Below are 15,000 nucleotides of genomic sequence, written 5' to 3'. Positions count from 1 at the left end.
CCCTGGAGATGGGAACGAACACGCACACGCCGCACACACGCGCACACAAACACGCACACGCACACGCACACGCACACACACACACACACACACACACACACACACACACACACACACACACACACACACACACACACACACACACACACACACACACACAGACACACACACACATGCTCAGCAAAGCAGAGACAACCAAACCATATTTGGTACAACCATTCCAACCATATCTCTCCATGGTTTCCCTATAACATGGAGGGGGAAAAGGTTCATTCACCTTCTCTCCAGCCAGGCCGCTCTCTCCGACTGGTCCGATGAAACCCACCAACCCCTGAAATATTCAGACTATTATTGATGTGATCGATAATATTCAATAATCCATACAAGTGGTGAGGATGATAGACAGACAGATATATAGATAGATCTGTAGATCGATTCTTACTCTTTCTCCCATCGGTCCAACAATGCCGCTGATGCCAGTCTCTCCCTGCAGAGAGAAACCCCAAGGGTATATGTGAAAGGTTTGTGGATGAATGAAATGATTTCAATCAATGAATGTCTTATTTTCTCACCTTTACGCCTTCTTCCCCGATCTTTCCAGGAAAACCCTTTCTCCCCATTCTCCCCTGAAAAAGACCAAAACAAACATTATGACAATTAAAAAAAAAGAAGGTTTTCTTTGCTTCAGAAGTCTCAAAGGCCTTTGAACAAGGTGTTTCATTAATCTAGAAAGGTGTCTACTCTAGACATTAAACCCGAGACAGCTTTATTTACGTTAATGGCATGGCTTTAATCTCCTTTGAGATGGCCTGTGTATAGACAAGGGGTCTCCAGTGTGGCTTCAGTTAGATTGGGTTTGCCTGTACAAGCGACACCTAGCATACCCGCTGAACTTCAGATGAGACCCATGCCCTCGGTTTAAAGTCATATTCCAAGACCTTAGGACTGATGGCATTTAATGAAAAAAAACGACTTTTAAAGAATATTAGCAGCTTGGCTACTCAGTCTTTGCACCCCATTTTGTGTAGCACTAATGCCAATTGTATGATTTTTATGAAATATTTATTTAAACCATGTTTCTCTGGGGAGTACCAGAAGAATTTTTTTTTTTTTTTGTTGTTTTTTTCTATCCCCAGATTTATGGCTTAGTTCTGTTAACGACTAATTCCATGCAAGAAGCTAACCACATGCAGGGAAAATTACAACAGAGAACCCTGGGGATATACTGTAACTATCACGAGGAAAAGCAATAGCAAAATCAAAGATGAGGTGAGTGGGCTATTTGACGTCAGTTGTGGAGACAATAAGGGAAATAGGTCTAACAGTCTGCTACAGATGACAATGGAGTCTGAAGGGACCATTCAATCACTGTCTGTGAAAGCTATCCCCCGCTTCTCCACATAAGTGTGGGGCCGTCTGGCACCAGAGAGGCTGTAAGAACAAGGAGACTAGTAGTTACAGCTGGAGGAAGAGAGAGCAACTAGACCGAGGAGACTGGGACAAGAAAATCTAAACAAAGTTGGAAGTGATGATAGTAAATCTAAAGTACATGTAAGATTACATTTCTTAGATAATTGCGATTACAGACTAGATTCAGGAGACAAGATGCTAGCTAGACAGCATAGCAACCGCAAGAACCACCACATTCAGCCCACTACAAGGCAATCAGCCAGGACTTCAGGGACTCAGAATGATTTCATATGGGGGGAAATCCATTTTATAATACCTGATTTAGCAATAAAAATCCTCAAGTGTTGCTCAGCTCTATACCAGTAGGCTAGGTATTGAAAAATAATTATGTAATTACACAAAAGCTTTTTAAAGATAAACAGTGTTTGAGTTGACTCCAAATGTTTTTGTTATGATATGTTCATTCTTGTCATGGCATGCAGTCTTGGTTACATAAGGCTCCCCTTGCTAACAAGGCAGGTGATGCCAGCTTTCCGTTGGCTGTGCTCGCGATGAGCCTTTCCAGATGACACACCACAAAGCATGGAGCGGTAGGTTCTTGTTACATGTTTCCATGTACAAAGTGTTAGCCCTCCTTTGTGTCAATGTCTCTCTCTCTCTCTCTCTCTCTCTCTCTCTCTCTCTCTCTCTCTCTCTCTCTCTCTCTCTCTCTCTCTCTCTCTCTCTCTCTCCCTCTCTCTCTCTCTCTCTCTCTCTCTCTCTCTCTCTCTCTCTCTCTCTCTCTCTCTCTCTCTCTCCCTCTCTCTCTCCCTCTCTCTCTCCCTCTCTCTCCCCCCAAGCTCGCTCTCATTCTTTCACAAAGTCTCTCTAATTCTTTCTGGCAACAGAAACAAAACTTTGCTTTTCACTGCAAGCGGCCGGATCTGTGGGGACAGCGTCAGCTGTTGCTCTGAGATGATTTCGAGGAAATTTATGAAACCATGCAATAATATTTTGGGCTGTCCTGCAACCAAATAGCAATCAAAATCTTTTGCTGACAGTTGCAAGAAGTCATGGACACACATACACACACAACCACACACACAAACACACACACATGCGCACACGCACACACACACGCGCGCACACACACACACACACACACACACACACACACACACACACACACACACACACACACACACACACACACACACACACACACACACACACACACACACACGCAAATAGATACACAGTCCACATAAAGCATCTATCCTTGAAGGCCTAACCACGAGCCAGAACCACATGCAAGTAATTCTTCCACGTGCAATGCTCATGGAAAGTGAGCATTAGAAGTGGACTCAGGGGCTTACTAAAAAAGCTCAGGCGAAATCACAAGCACACACAGGCAATTGATCCCCTAATATTTGCCTTTCAAAAGGCCTTAGCAACATCAGGTGATGAGTGGAGAACCAGGAACTCACCTCCAGTCCCGTCAGCCCTGGTGGTCCGAGGGGTCCTTCATCTCCCTGAGGAGCACAATAATGACTCGATGAAGATGATGTCATGGCTATAGCTCATGTTCTGTTTCATGTGGGAAATCCTTTAAGAAGTGAAGTCTGCAGAGTGTTGTGACCCGTACCTCCAGTCCTGGGACCCCCGTTGGGCCAGGCAACCCTCTGACACCCAGCTTCCCCTGGTTTGGAACAATTTCAAGGCGTAAAAAAAAAGGCCGGGAAAATTGTAAACTAAAACCCATATCTAGAAGTTGATCTGCTCACCTTTTCTCCTTCAAGACCGTTCTCTCCCGGCGGTCCCATGTCGCCAGGGAAACCCTTTAAACAAGATAGGAGACACCAAACCATGGTAAAAGAGCCAAACTTCCATATAGCATCGCTTCTTCATGTTGTATTGTTGGGTTTATTTACTGACCTCAGCCCCTGGGGGGCCAGAAATGCCGTCAGGACCCCTTTCTCCTGTTTTACCCTGGAGCAAAAAAAGATAAGGGTTGAACTTGAACTTGCTGACTGAGAATGAATGAATTGAAATCAAGCCATTCAACGGGAACATCAACGTGCCTCTTTCTATCTACAATGAGAGAAGGAGTTGCTCACCTGTTGTCCAGGTTTCCCCCGTACCCCTGGTAACCCTGGGGGTCCCTGGATGCCCTGTTAAAAACGCAAAAAACACACGTCAGCCCCAATATTGATCAGTAATCGGATCGTCAAATACAAATGTATGCAGATTCTGATCAAAACGATTGCACCAAAAGGTTCATGAAAAATAAACTCAATAAGTTCTAAACGCCTGGCTGTTTTTCTCTTAAAAGAAGCAGCTCTGTGAAGGAGAAGACTGGAACAAGTCCATAGCTTTCTCCTTCCCAACATCCACAAGACACATCCACATTCATACAGACATGGCTCAGCATTGGCGCTGCATACTTCTACTGTCGTCAACCATAGTTGTTTCAAAAATACATCCATACATTCAGCCCTCAGAGCTATTCTGACATATTTTTGGATAACCCTGGAGGCCAACGCCACCCAAGGTAAGCATGTGTTTGGTATAATCACACGGACAACACTAGAGAGGGTAACATTCTTGTGAAATGTTTTATGTGGAGCGACAGCGTTATGGCAAAACATAAAAATATACTGGCTGAACCCCTCTAATCAAGTCCAAAGTAAATTGAGGGTTTGTGTTGGGAAATTCAGGAGGCAGTTCAACGCTTTAGTCAAAAACGGCGTTGGCCTCAAGGTGTTGTTCGTACTCCCTTGTACATTTGTCATAGTATGTCATACCTTGTCTCCTTTGAAGCCTATCTCTCCTTGATGTCCAGGAATTCCAAGGTCACCCTGATGGGAAGAGAGACGGAGGAACGGAGATGGACAGAGGAAGAGTAGGAAGACGAAGAGAAGGCCAGAGGGAGAAGAGGGAAACCAGAAACAGAAGAGACATGGTTACACTCTCGCTCCAGTCATCATATTCAGCAGTTGGAACTGACAATATGTACTACAGATGCTAACAGACCACTATTAATACAAAACAATCAATCAGACTGCCTGACAGGAGAAATGATGGTAAGAATTTGAGCCAGCCCATCAAATGATTTTCATCTGTCGGTGGGAAGGGATTCCGTGGTGACTAAGTAAGCAAGTGTTCAACAGATGAGTTCCCTGAAGACATATACAACAAAGAACTGGGTAGCAAAGATGTAAACCATGCATAATAACTACTGCACAATGGCTTGCATTGATTAGGCTGCAAGTAGCCTTATTTTAGCAATAAAAAAAACTAAGTTTTTGTGATGGAAAAGCCCATTGGATTGCGCTGTGTGAAGAGGGACAGGGAAAAGAGGAAGGCAAAGGAGGTATTTCCATGACATGCTGCATAAATACAGGCCAATAACTGAATATTCAGATCACCTTATCACCTTTCAGTCCTGGTTCGCCTGGGTTTCCTGGTACCCCCTGGAAAAAAGACAATAACATACATTTAAAGAAAGAAACTGATATAGAGACCATACCAAATCCAAATTCCCTTTTTTAGGGGTTTTAAATGTGGTAATATGTGATCTTCCACATAGTAATTTATTCTATTTTATAACTTTTAATGAAATAAACAATTATTTAGATAAAACCGAACAGTCTCTGCCCGAGTTTGTGAACGTCTTTCTTTTGTGACATGAAAGGTGCCTCTTAGCATAAGCTTTGCAGTACCGACAGAGGGCTGAGAGATGGTTATGCTTACACTTGTATTATAACGCCTCGGTGCATGACTTCTGACAAATGTACTTATTGTAAGTCACTTTGGATATAAGCGTCTTCCAAATGCCATAAATGTGTAAATAGTGCCATGGTGCATTTTATATGCACAATGGCTAATTAAAGCGCTATTACAAAGCAAAAGCACTAAAAATTGATCACCAACTGGAATAGGGTCGTAATCATGGGGATGTCACACTCTATGTGCAAAGGAATTGATAGTTCTCCCCCAAATACTGTTCATTAACTGTACTCCGGATTGCAATTCAACAAATACTTTATTCATGCAAAACAAGCACAATCATTTCCGTGGATCGTGCTAGCCTCCATAAAACATATAACATTGTCTGTATCGCTTTGTAGAGTTTTCTGTCTGTGAAGAGAAGTGGAAGCAGTTTGTAGCCAACTACCTTCAGTCCACCTGGTCCAGACAAGCCTATCTCTCCAACCGGCCCCATGTCACCCTAACACCAACAAAAGAGCCACAACAATCTGTAAGTATTGCATTTGAACACATGAGCAGCAAACACACACACACACACACACACACACACACACACACACACACACACACACACACACACACACACACACACACACACACACACACACACACACACACACACACACACACACACACACAAACAGATGTGCATTGAACGATCTTGGCTTTCCTGTTTTTCATCGCAATACATTTGATACTGCACACAAAGTAACGCGTGATAAAACCAAACGATAAATGTTGGATAGCAGGAATTGCTCCAAAAAAAGTCTGAGCCAAGTCTCTGGAGCAGATGCAGGTCTAATGCGATGCATGCTCTTGATGAAATACAAGAAACATCTCGGCAATCGTTGAAAGGGGCTCTGCGAGCGATGACGTGCTTTGATCACTGGGTCTTTACTAAGGCTACCAAGGTTTGGGGGAACAAGGGAGTCAGGCACTGTCCTGAGGACGGGCACCGTTGAGCAAAGACCCATTCAAAGGTTGAGATAATCCTTTACACATAACATTCAACAATTAGGAACACCTTTTACAGACGATTTGTGAGGAAAATTACAGAGAGAGTAAAATACTGAGAGACAAGGCTGGTAATGACTTCAATACACATGGCATATTTATATTAATGTAGCGCATGTTGAAGTTTAATATTGGTTAATAGTGTATATGTCACTGTTCATATGTTATCATCATTGTATTTACATTTTAGATAATACTATTAAGTATATATACGATTAAATATTATTTATTAATTCAATATTTAGGGCATAATCAGCAAAAGAGTGAGACAGACAGCAGGGAAACACTTTTTTGTTCCCTCTCTATCCTACACAGGCATGTAATTCTACCGCCATAAGGGTCTCTCGCTCTGTAAAGCAGCAGAGACCGCTCAGAGACAGACCCCTGTGGTGCCAAGCAGCAGTAAATATGTTAGTTCATCTCCTCCCCGACCGCTGCCGGCGTGGAACCAGGTAGCCTCGTTATAATTAAATACTGCACTGCGTCACTTTTTTCTAGATCTTCTACAATCGTTTTCGTCTAAAGTAATTTGATTTGGAGTATGACAATAAAAAGAATAAATAGACCAAGGAAAACTGCTGCTACCTCATCCTCCTGGCAAAAAACCCTGGCTCTTCACAGACCCAATCGATTCAGGGAACAATTACTTTGGGTTGTTGGAGACGCTGCCAGACACATTTGATCCTTTTGAGTTTTTTAGCGGCTAGCTGCCGCTGAGTGGGGCTGCTGCTGGTCACTGAGACTGTTGACATACGAACATGTTGGACAGCAGCTCTAGGCTGAGCTGTAATCACACATGTCTCTGCAAAAGGCTCCAATTAGAGGCCCAGAATAGAGCGCGGGGGGGGGGGGGGGGGGGGGGCAGAGAAACAATATAATCAGACGTAATGACGTCCGCCCGGGGATCGATTTAGGGGGCTTTTGTCTATCCTCGCTAAATTAAAAAACAAACGATATGAAACCCACTGCCTTGTCAGAGGTAAGAAGCTTGACAACTGGCAAAGTTGTATTTCATAGTAAGTATCTGTATGAAGTAACTGGCTTAAACACTCTTTAGATATTTTAGGTTTTTATTAAAATAACTTTATGAATGATTTTAACTGCCATACAACTTTAAAATGTAAGAGTAAAACTTCCTGGTGAAGGATGGTTTCGATGGGTAAAAGCAAATCAGAGTCGCTCACTCAAGACTCACTTGTTCAGGGTTCCCCTAGAGCTTGAATAGCCTCTTATGCTTCTTGTAAGTCGCTTTTGATAAAAGCATCTGCTAAATGCCCTAAATGTAATTGTAAATGTAAAGGAATAAATCAGGAATTAGGCTGACTGGTGGTTTTATTTTTATGTTATTGAGAAGGCAGTCCAAATAACATGATGCCCATATTATGATAGCAACGTTAGAAGATGAACACACTGTAATGCATCACACATACCCTCTATCTGAACACACACTGAGAGTTAGGGGCCATGAGAGTTAGGGTCTGTGCTACTCACAATCAGCCCGGTCACTCCACTGGGCCCAGGGGCTCCCAGGTCACCCTAGAGGAGAGGGGAGGGGAGGGGAGAGAGGAGGGGGGAGAGAGGGGTGAGGGGTAGAGAGGAGAGAGGAGAGGGGGAGAGAAGAGAGGAGTGAAGGGGAGAGAGGAGAGAGGAGAAAGAGCAGTGAGATGAAGAGCGAGGGTGAACAAGCAGGTTTCTGGAGTTATTGGCTCTTTTTAAACAAACATACGCTGAAGAGTGGCTCAGTGTTCATCTGAGCCTATGAGAGGGGGCAGTGTGTGTGTGTGTGTGTGTGTGTGTGTGTGTGTGTGTGTGTGTGTGTGTGTGTGTGTGTGTGTGTGTGTGTGTGTGTGTGTGTGTGTGTGTGTGTGTGTGTGTGTGTGTGTGTGTGTGTGTAGGTGTGTGCAGAGGTGTATAGGTGAATGTGTTTGTGTCTGCACGTGTGTATTGGTTTATGCAAGTGTGTGTGGGTGTGTGTGTGTGTGTGCGCATGTGTGTGTGTGATCAGGTGTGTGTAAGTATAGGTGTGCTGTGTATCTGTGAGGGTGAGTAGGACTGTTCGAGCACATAAGAGGACGTTAGAGCTAGGGGTGCGCGAGGGCGAGGGGGGACGGGGGGGCCGAGGGGGACGGGGACGGGGGGGGAGGGGCTCTGGGACACACAGAGAGCTCTGTTCCTCCCCCCCACCCCTCTCATTGGCCCTGCTGCTCCAGGGGCCAAGTCTATTTCCACCTAGCTTAGAGGCCAGATAAAAGACCGACTTTTCAACTCAAACGTTTTTTTTAAAGAGAGCAAAGGAAAAGAGGATGCTAATCCCTCTCCAAAGCCTTTCCTGTCCTGACGGGAGGCCTCCTTCCATCAGGAGCATGAGTACCACAGAGAGGGAGGGACACAGGGGCCAAGCTCTACAGGCTAATACCTAGAGCGAGCGCAAGCACGCGTGTGTGTCTAAGCCTAAACCCAGTTGAAGAGTGTGTTCTCTTTTTTCTATGCCGAGGTAATTAGTTGTAATCTAATTGGTGCAAATGTGTGTAGGATATGTTTTTGCCCTTTCTGTATGTTTTTGTGTATGTGTGTGTGTGTGTGTGTGTGTGTGTGTGTGTGTGTGTGTGTGTGTGTGTGTGTATATATGTGTATGTGTGAGTTAGTTGTTGTGTGCACATGTGCATATGCGTGCATGTCCGTTCATTTGTACGTGTGTGTTTGCATGTGCTTGTTTGTGTGTTTTTGTGTGTGTGTGTGTTTGTTTGTGCTTGCGTCTGTGTGTTTGTGTGTGTGTGTGTGTGTGTGTGTGTGTGTGTGTGTGTGTGTGTGTGTGTGTGTGTGCTTGCGTCTGTCTGTGTGTGGTTTTGTGTGTGTGTGTGTGTGTGCTTGTGTGTGTGTGTGTGTGTGTGTTTGTGTGTGTGCTTGTGTGTGACATACTGGGTTGCCATCTGGTCCAGGTGGTCCTCGTTCTCCAAAGTCACCTGGAAAGCCCTGGAGAGACAGAGAAGACATTACTATCAGAACCCCATCAGCACTCATGTGGTGAGAGACACACTAACTAACTCACTATCTAACTCACAAACAAACTCATTAACTCACCAACTCACTATCTCACTAACTCACTAACTTACTCACTATCTATCTCACTAAGTCACTAAGTAACTAAAGTATTTGTATTACACAGGGGCAACTTCAATGCAAATGGTGACTTTTTAAATATGTCTAATCTGAGTTTGTGCGGTAGCACGGCACTCTGAATACAACTGAACACATCATTAAATAAAACGTTAACTCTGTCGTTTTCATACCATAAGCAGCTCCTTAGACCGATTACTTTCATTCAATGTTATGATTTCACAATTGTATCAATTCCACTCCATTAAAACACAACCTCCAGCATAGGGAGCATGAACAAAGGGCATGATGTTTGTAATGAGTTCTAATCCTGGCAGGATGGGCGTTGACCCTATCAAGATGGTTTTCCAAACATAGAAACGAAAGAGCAGAGTGGTTGAGCTTTTAAAGAGAGATTGAACCCAGCGCTGCAGCGTGCAGGGGACTGTTGAAGAGAGACTACAACACAATGTACATTGTAATGCAGCATTGCCAAACAAACACTGGGTGAGGGTTTGGTTTTAGTCTCCTTCAGAATGTTAATTGCTGAAGGTACTGCTGGGAATGGACAGAAATATGGTTCTGGTTGGTTGTGGATATTAACTGTAAGGGTTGAACCTGCTGGTTTACATGTACTTATTTATTTGCTCTGTAGGATCTCTTTAACTCTACAGCTTTGTTATGTTGTGTTATAACATCTGATTATGCTCTTTCTTTGTTCTGAGTTATGGTCCCTAAAATTACGGTGGAGCTCCCAGTTAAAAACTATAGTTTAACAAGGGGTGGCAAAATGATCGTTATGCTCAAGGATTTTGGATGCTTTTTAAATCACAGTTTAGAGTTGAACGACTTCTGCCGTTATATCTATTGCGAAGCTACTTTGCAGACCACTAGACATTTATCCGGAATGCTTCGAACCTAGGGAAGTCCATTTGGGACACAACATATAAAAGTCCCAATGCCTGTATAAGACTGTATCAATTGTATTTCATATATAAACTATGAGGAAGAAACATGGCCCACGCAGCAGACCAAAAGCAAAAGAAAAGGAAAATGGAGCAGCAACCGCAAAGTTTCTGAATTAAATGATTACATTATTAAATTCAACCGAGTTTTTCTCCATATGATAAAGAGCTTTAATCCACCACACAGAGTGTGATGCTCCTGTACTCTCTGTGTTCCCGCACAGCCAGCTTTCATGGCTGCTCTCCATGTGCTCTCTGAGGGCTGTGTTTACTTCCAATGCTCTTCCCTGTATCGGAGCAGAGACCTCTCGCTCTTGCTCTCTATGGATCCGCCAGCAGTCCAGCGTGACTCTGCTGTCTGCGGTCCGGGAGCCTTGGGGAGTATATGCTGTCCACTAGACAGACACACATGGAGCAGCAACAGTAGAGTTCTGGGGAACGATTCAATGTGCTTTTTGACTCATTTTTTATGGTTGCATAATGACCATTGAAATACATGTAGTGATTGTTCTAATGGGATGATAATACAAATACTACTAATAATAATATTAATAATAATAATCTGTTAAGTAGTGTTCCAAAATACATAATTTGAGAACAGTGTTGGTTTTCAATGCTCCCACAATCTTGAACATATAAATTCTATGTTCATGCAAATCCATTAAACAAATCATCCATTTGTTCAAACATCCTTCCTTTGGTAAACAATAGAGTCATTGTAGAATAAGTAGAATAAATAGAAACTGTCCCTCACACTTGGACCTTGGAGGCTCCGTGTGTTCGTACGTTAGATTTGTAAACTTCTTATTTATTGGAGGCAGACTAAGCACCAGCTGCATCATGATCTCAGCACTGTTTAGGAGCTGCATAATCTTCACCAAAAGCTCTCTGTGTTACAGCACTGTCTATTTGGAGCACTGAACAGATCTAGGGCTCCCTCCGAGGGGCTGCAGACCCGCTATGAGGGGTCCATACCATTTCAATAGAGCAGGGATTCGTCCTCTAGTAACAGAAGGACTACAGGGAAGACTACAGCTTTGTTAGCCCGCTGTCTTAGCAAGCATTGAGCAGTGATGCAAGAACATAACAATACTTTATGAAACCTGTCGATGCATAAAACTCCTTGTTCGCTGACCATCCAATGAATCAATGAAGGTGACAAATCAAACTGTACGTAATCTGACCTGGTCAGGATGCGCTGGGATATGCTAAACACTCCATCATCTTTTCTTTTTGCCATTTATATGACAGAAAGGTCTTTTACAGACAATGGACTCATGCACCCGCAAACAAACATTGCAAAACAATCCATCAACATGCTTAGAAAGGTTTATCTATAAAGTATGTTGAGACAAAACTTTACCGGCCTACCCATCTTCCCCCTCTTCCCTGGCTCCCCCGGAGCGCCCTGCAACACACAGACACAGAGAGGCCATACAGAGAGGAGAGGGTCATTTAGAGACATCGTCACCAAGGCACACACAACACACACAAAAGGTCCTCAAAACCAAAGGTGTTATGAAGTCCGTGGCGTCTAGTCTCATCCTGTCCCAGCTGGAGCCGTCGCTTTATCCCAACACAAGGGATAATATTCGCATTACACATATATATGTACGTTAGTAAACATATTTATTTACCTTCCTGAAAAGGATGAGGAGATAGCACCTAGTGTGTGTGTGTGTGTGTGTGTGTGTGTGTGTGTGTGTGTGTGTGTGTGTGTGTGTGTGTGTGTGTGTGTGTGTGTGTGTGTGTGTGTGTGTGTGTGTGTGTGTGTGTGTGTGTGTGTGTGCGACCCCGAGCAGGCCCCAGGTTTGGGTCCTTCCGGCTGACTGGGTGCCTGGGGTGGAGCTCAGATAACCGTTCCCCCTCTCTCTGGAGAACGTCATAAGTGGACTAATCACTTCATGTTTCAGAGCCGAGGAGAAGGAGGAGGTGAAGGAGGAGTTCAGCCAGTTCAAAGACCAAAACTAAGTGAGGAGGGCTTACAAGCTCCGCTGGAGTCATCAATACTTACCCCCCCCCCCCCCCCCCCAAACACCACATACACACACAAATACATGCATGCACGCATGAACGCAGTCATGGTCACACGCACGGTCACACGAACGCATGCACAGAGACTTCAACAGCAGTAGGGGCAGGCAGCTGGAGGGGACTTATCCCCTGTCTACACAGCCGAAAGCTGAGTGAAACAGTGGCGTAATGCTCTGCCTCTCGCCCCCACTTGATGTTTAAGTACACCTTCCCATGACCTGGCAGTGTTTTACGTCTATGAAGGTGTGTAGTACTCACTCGTTCCCCGTCAGGCCCAGGCAGGCCAAACAGCCCTGGGATCCCAATGAAACCCTACAGAACACGGGGAACGACAAGAGGAAGGAGTCGTATTGTTATTATGGGGTGTTGAATGACCAAAGCACAAAAGGAACAGCACATTCAAAATAAAAATCCAAATATACAAAGAGTGCATGCTGGGTCCCAGGTGTAGCCCAGGTGAGGCCCAGGTGTAGCCCAGGTGTGCCCCTGGTGTGGACCAATGGGAGGCGATTGAAGAACCAAGCCTTGAAGCAAGTGTATATGCCCATGGACTGCATGGTGCTGGCTTCCACGATGTAGTCCAAGGGCACATACCCTCACGCCAGGGATCTCTGATGATAGAGGGGGGGGGCTTCCTACTGCTGTTATCATTAGAGGGGAAACCAACAGGAAGGAGAAGCAAAACGCGAGCAAACATGAAGCAACACTGCACCGATAACCACTAACCCAGACAAGCAGTGGCAACAAAATGACATGAAAATGAAATAACATTTTGTTGAATTTTCACAACAAATTGTACAGTATACTGACGGAGAGGAAGAGGGGGTAGAGGAAGCACCCTGAGAGAACAGAGAGATAAGAAGAGACAGAATGAGGCCGGATCACTCCATTAGACAGCAGACTTCATACAGGGCTGAACACGACATTCCAGCCCGTGGGGGGAGTTGTTCCTCAGAGGGGCCAGGGAGGCCCATAAAGAGCCTTTTAACAAAACTCCACATTAAAAAGGTGTGTTTGTGTGGCATGCCCTTGTGTACTTAAGGGGTGTGTGTTTGTGTTTTGGATAAGGCTTTTCACTTTGCAGCTGCATTCAGTAATGCGTCTGTTTATACAGCAGAGAAGGCTCATTGCTTTGGCGCAAACAGCTGATCGGTGTTTTGGATGTGTGTTGTGAGTATGCAAGTATGCGTTTGTTTTTGTGTGTGTTGGTGTGAAAGTGTGTTTGTGTTTATTAGTGTGTGTTGGTGTGTGCGCGGGTGTGCAGCGTTCTGTGTGCTCGTGTATATTTGTGTGTGCATGTGTGTCTGTGTGCTTGTTTACATTTAAACATCACAAACATATATGTTTTATGTACCCAGCAGCATTGAATATAACCTGCTTTGGGTTTTTAATGAAACAACATGGCCTACTTTCAACTCCTTCATTTCAATAACATGTTTCTCATCTCCACACAGCAAAAGTAAGGAAACTCAGGAATGGAGACTCGCTGGGTTTGTGTCAGAATGTATCCTGCCTCTGGGCAAAAGAGTCCCAACATAGGAGTGCACCTACCCGACTGCCTTTGGGGCCCATCGGTCCTACGGGCCCTGGTAAACCCTGTGGGCGAAGACAGGATGGAGCTGTATGTCAGTGGTTCATTGATATCACAACTCTAGAGACCTTTCTGTAAAGCTTTAAAGGACACGTCGACATGCTACCATCAATAGGACTCTCTCTCTCTCTCTCTCTCTCTCTCTCTCTCTCTCACTCTCTCTCTCTCTCTCTATATATATATATATATATATATATATATATATATATATATAAATATACTGTAGATAAATATACTGTAGATAAATATAGATATTAAGACACTTTAAACATAATCTGAGGCACTTTAAACATAAATGAAATAGACTTGACTAAACTTAAACAGGTTTAAACATAGTAGCAGCCACATCACAGTCAATATAATAATATGTAATGTGTGTGTATATTTATGCAGCCGAGGTGTTGAGGCCAGTCCAGCCCTAACCCCCTTCCTGTCTCTGCCCTCTGCTGCCCACTATGGCCCTGATGCCCTGTGTCCCCCAGCCTCCTGTACAGCAGTCACAGCAGAACATTTACTGCACCTGCCTGCCAGGATAACCTTTGGCACCTGGGCTTCCTACTGGACCCTGCTGGCCCTGTAGAGAGAGGGAGAGAGAGGGGGGAAGGGGGAGAGAGAGAGAGAGGGGGGGGGGGGGAAGAGAGAGAGAGAGAGAGAGAGAGAGAGAGAGAGAGAGAGAGAGAGAGAGAGAGAGAGAGAGAGAGAGAGAGAGAGAGAGAGAGAGAGAGAGAGAGAGAGAGGGGAGGGGGGAGAAAGAGAGAGAGAGGGGGGGAGGGAGAGAGAGAGAGAGAGAGAGAGAGAGAGAGAGAGAGAGAGAGAGAGAGAGAGAGGGAGAGAGAGAGGGGGAGAGAGAGAGAGAGAGAGAGAGAGAGAGAGAGAGAGAGAGAGAGAGAGAGAGAGAGAGAGAGAGAGAGAGAGAGAGAGGGGGAGAGAGAGAGAGAGAGAGAGAGAGAGAGAGAGAGAGAGAGAGAGAGAGGGGGAGAGAGAGAGAGAGAGAGAGAGAGAGAGAGAGAGAGAGAGAGAGAGAGAGAGAGAGAGAGAGAGAGATCAAAATTACAGTTACACAGACAGGCCATTGTGCAGAGTAGAAGGTGTATTAGTCTTGGGAAGAACACAGGGCCACACTATAATCAGCCCTATACC

At 44.6% G+C, this 15,000-nt stretch overlaps 1 protein-coding gene across 1 annotated transcript in view; it reads right to left on the bottom strand.

The window, feature by feature from the left end:
* LOC130372315 (collagen alpha-1(XXVII) chain A-like) overlaps nt 1–15,000 on the bottom strand; it is a 74,292-nt gene that overhangs the window by 25,068 nt on the left and 34,224 nt on the right. Inside the window, exons 9-26 of the mRNA XM_056578273.1 lie at nt 14,381–14,434; nt 13,821–13,865; nt 12,528–12,581; nt 11,599–11,643; nt 9,094–9,147; nt 7,666–7,710; nt 5,567–5,620; nt 4,818–4,862; nt 4,194–4,247; nt 3,507–3,560; nt 3,325–3,378; nt 3,174–3,227; nt 3,035–3,088; nt 2,877–2,921; nt 573–626; nt 443–487; nt 278–331; nt 1–2 (exon numbers count right to left, since the gene is read on the bottom strand). The exon at nt 1–2 is cut by the window's left edge and continues 52 nt beyond it. Coding sequence (XP_056434248.1) covers nt 1–2; nt 278–331; nt 443–487; nt 573–626; nt 2,877–2,921; nt 3,035–3,088; nt 3,174–3,227; nt 3,325–3,378; nt 3,507–3,560; nt 4,194–4,247; nt 4,818–4,862; nt 5,567–5,620; nt 7,666–7,710; nt 9,094–9,147; nt 11,599–11,643; nt 12,528–12,581; nt 13,821–13,865; nt 14,381–14,434 — 866 coding nt within the window. The remainder of the gene's footprint in view (nt 3–277; nt 332–442; nt 488–572; nt 627–2,876; nt 2,922–3,034; nt 3,089–3,173; nt 3,228–3,324; nt 3,379–3,506; nt 3,561–4,193; nt 4,248–4,817; nt 4,863–5,566; nt 5,621–7,665; nt 7,711–9,093; nt 9,148–11,598; nt 11,644–12,527; nt 12,582–13,820; nt 13,866–14,380; nt 14,435–15,000) is intronic.

Source organism: Gadus chalcogrammus, chromosome 19 (genome assembly GCF_026213295.1).
Source record: "Gadus chalcogrammus isolate NIFS_2021 chromosome 19, NIFS_Gcha_1.0, whole genome shotgun sequence".
Lineage (NCBI taxonomy): Eukaryota > Metazoa > Chordata > Actinopteri > Gadiformes > Gadidae > Gadus > Gadus chalcogrammus.
This window is presented reverse-complemented; position numbering and strand designations above follow the sequence as displayed.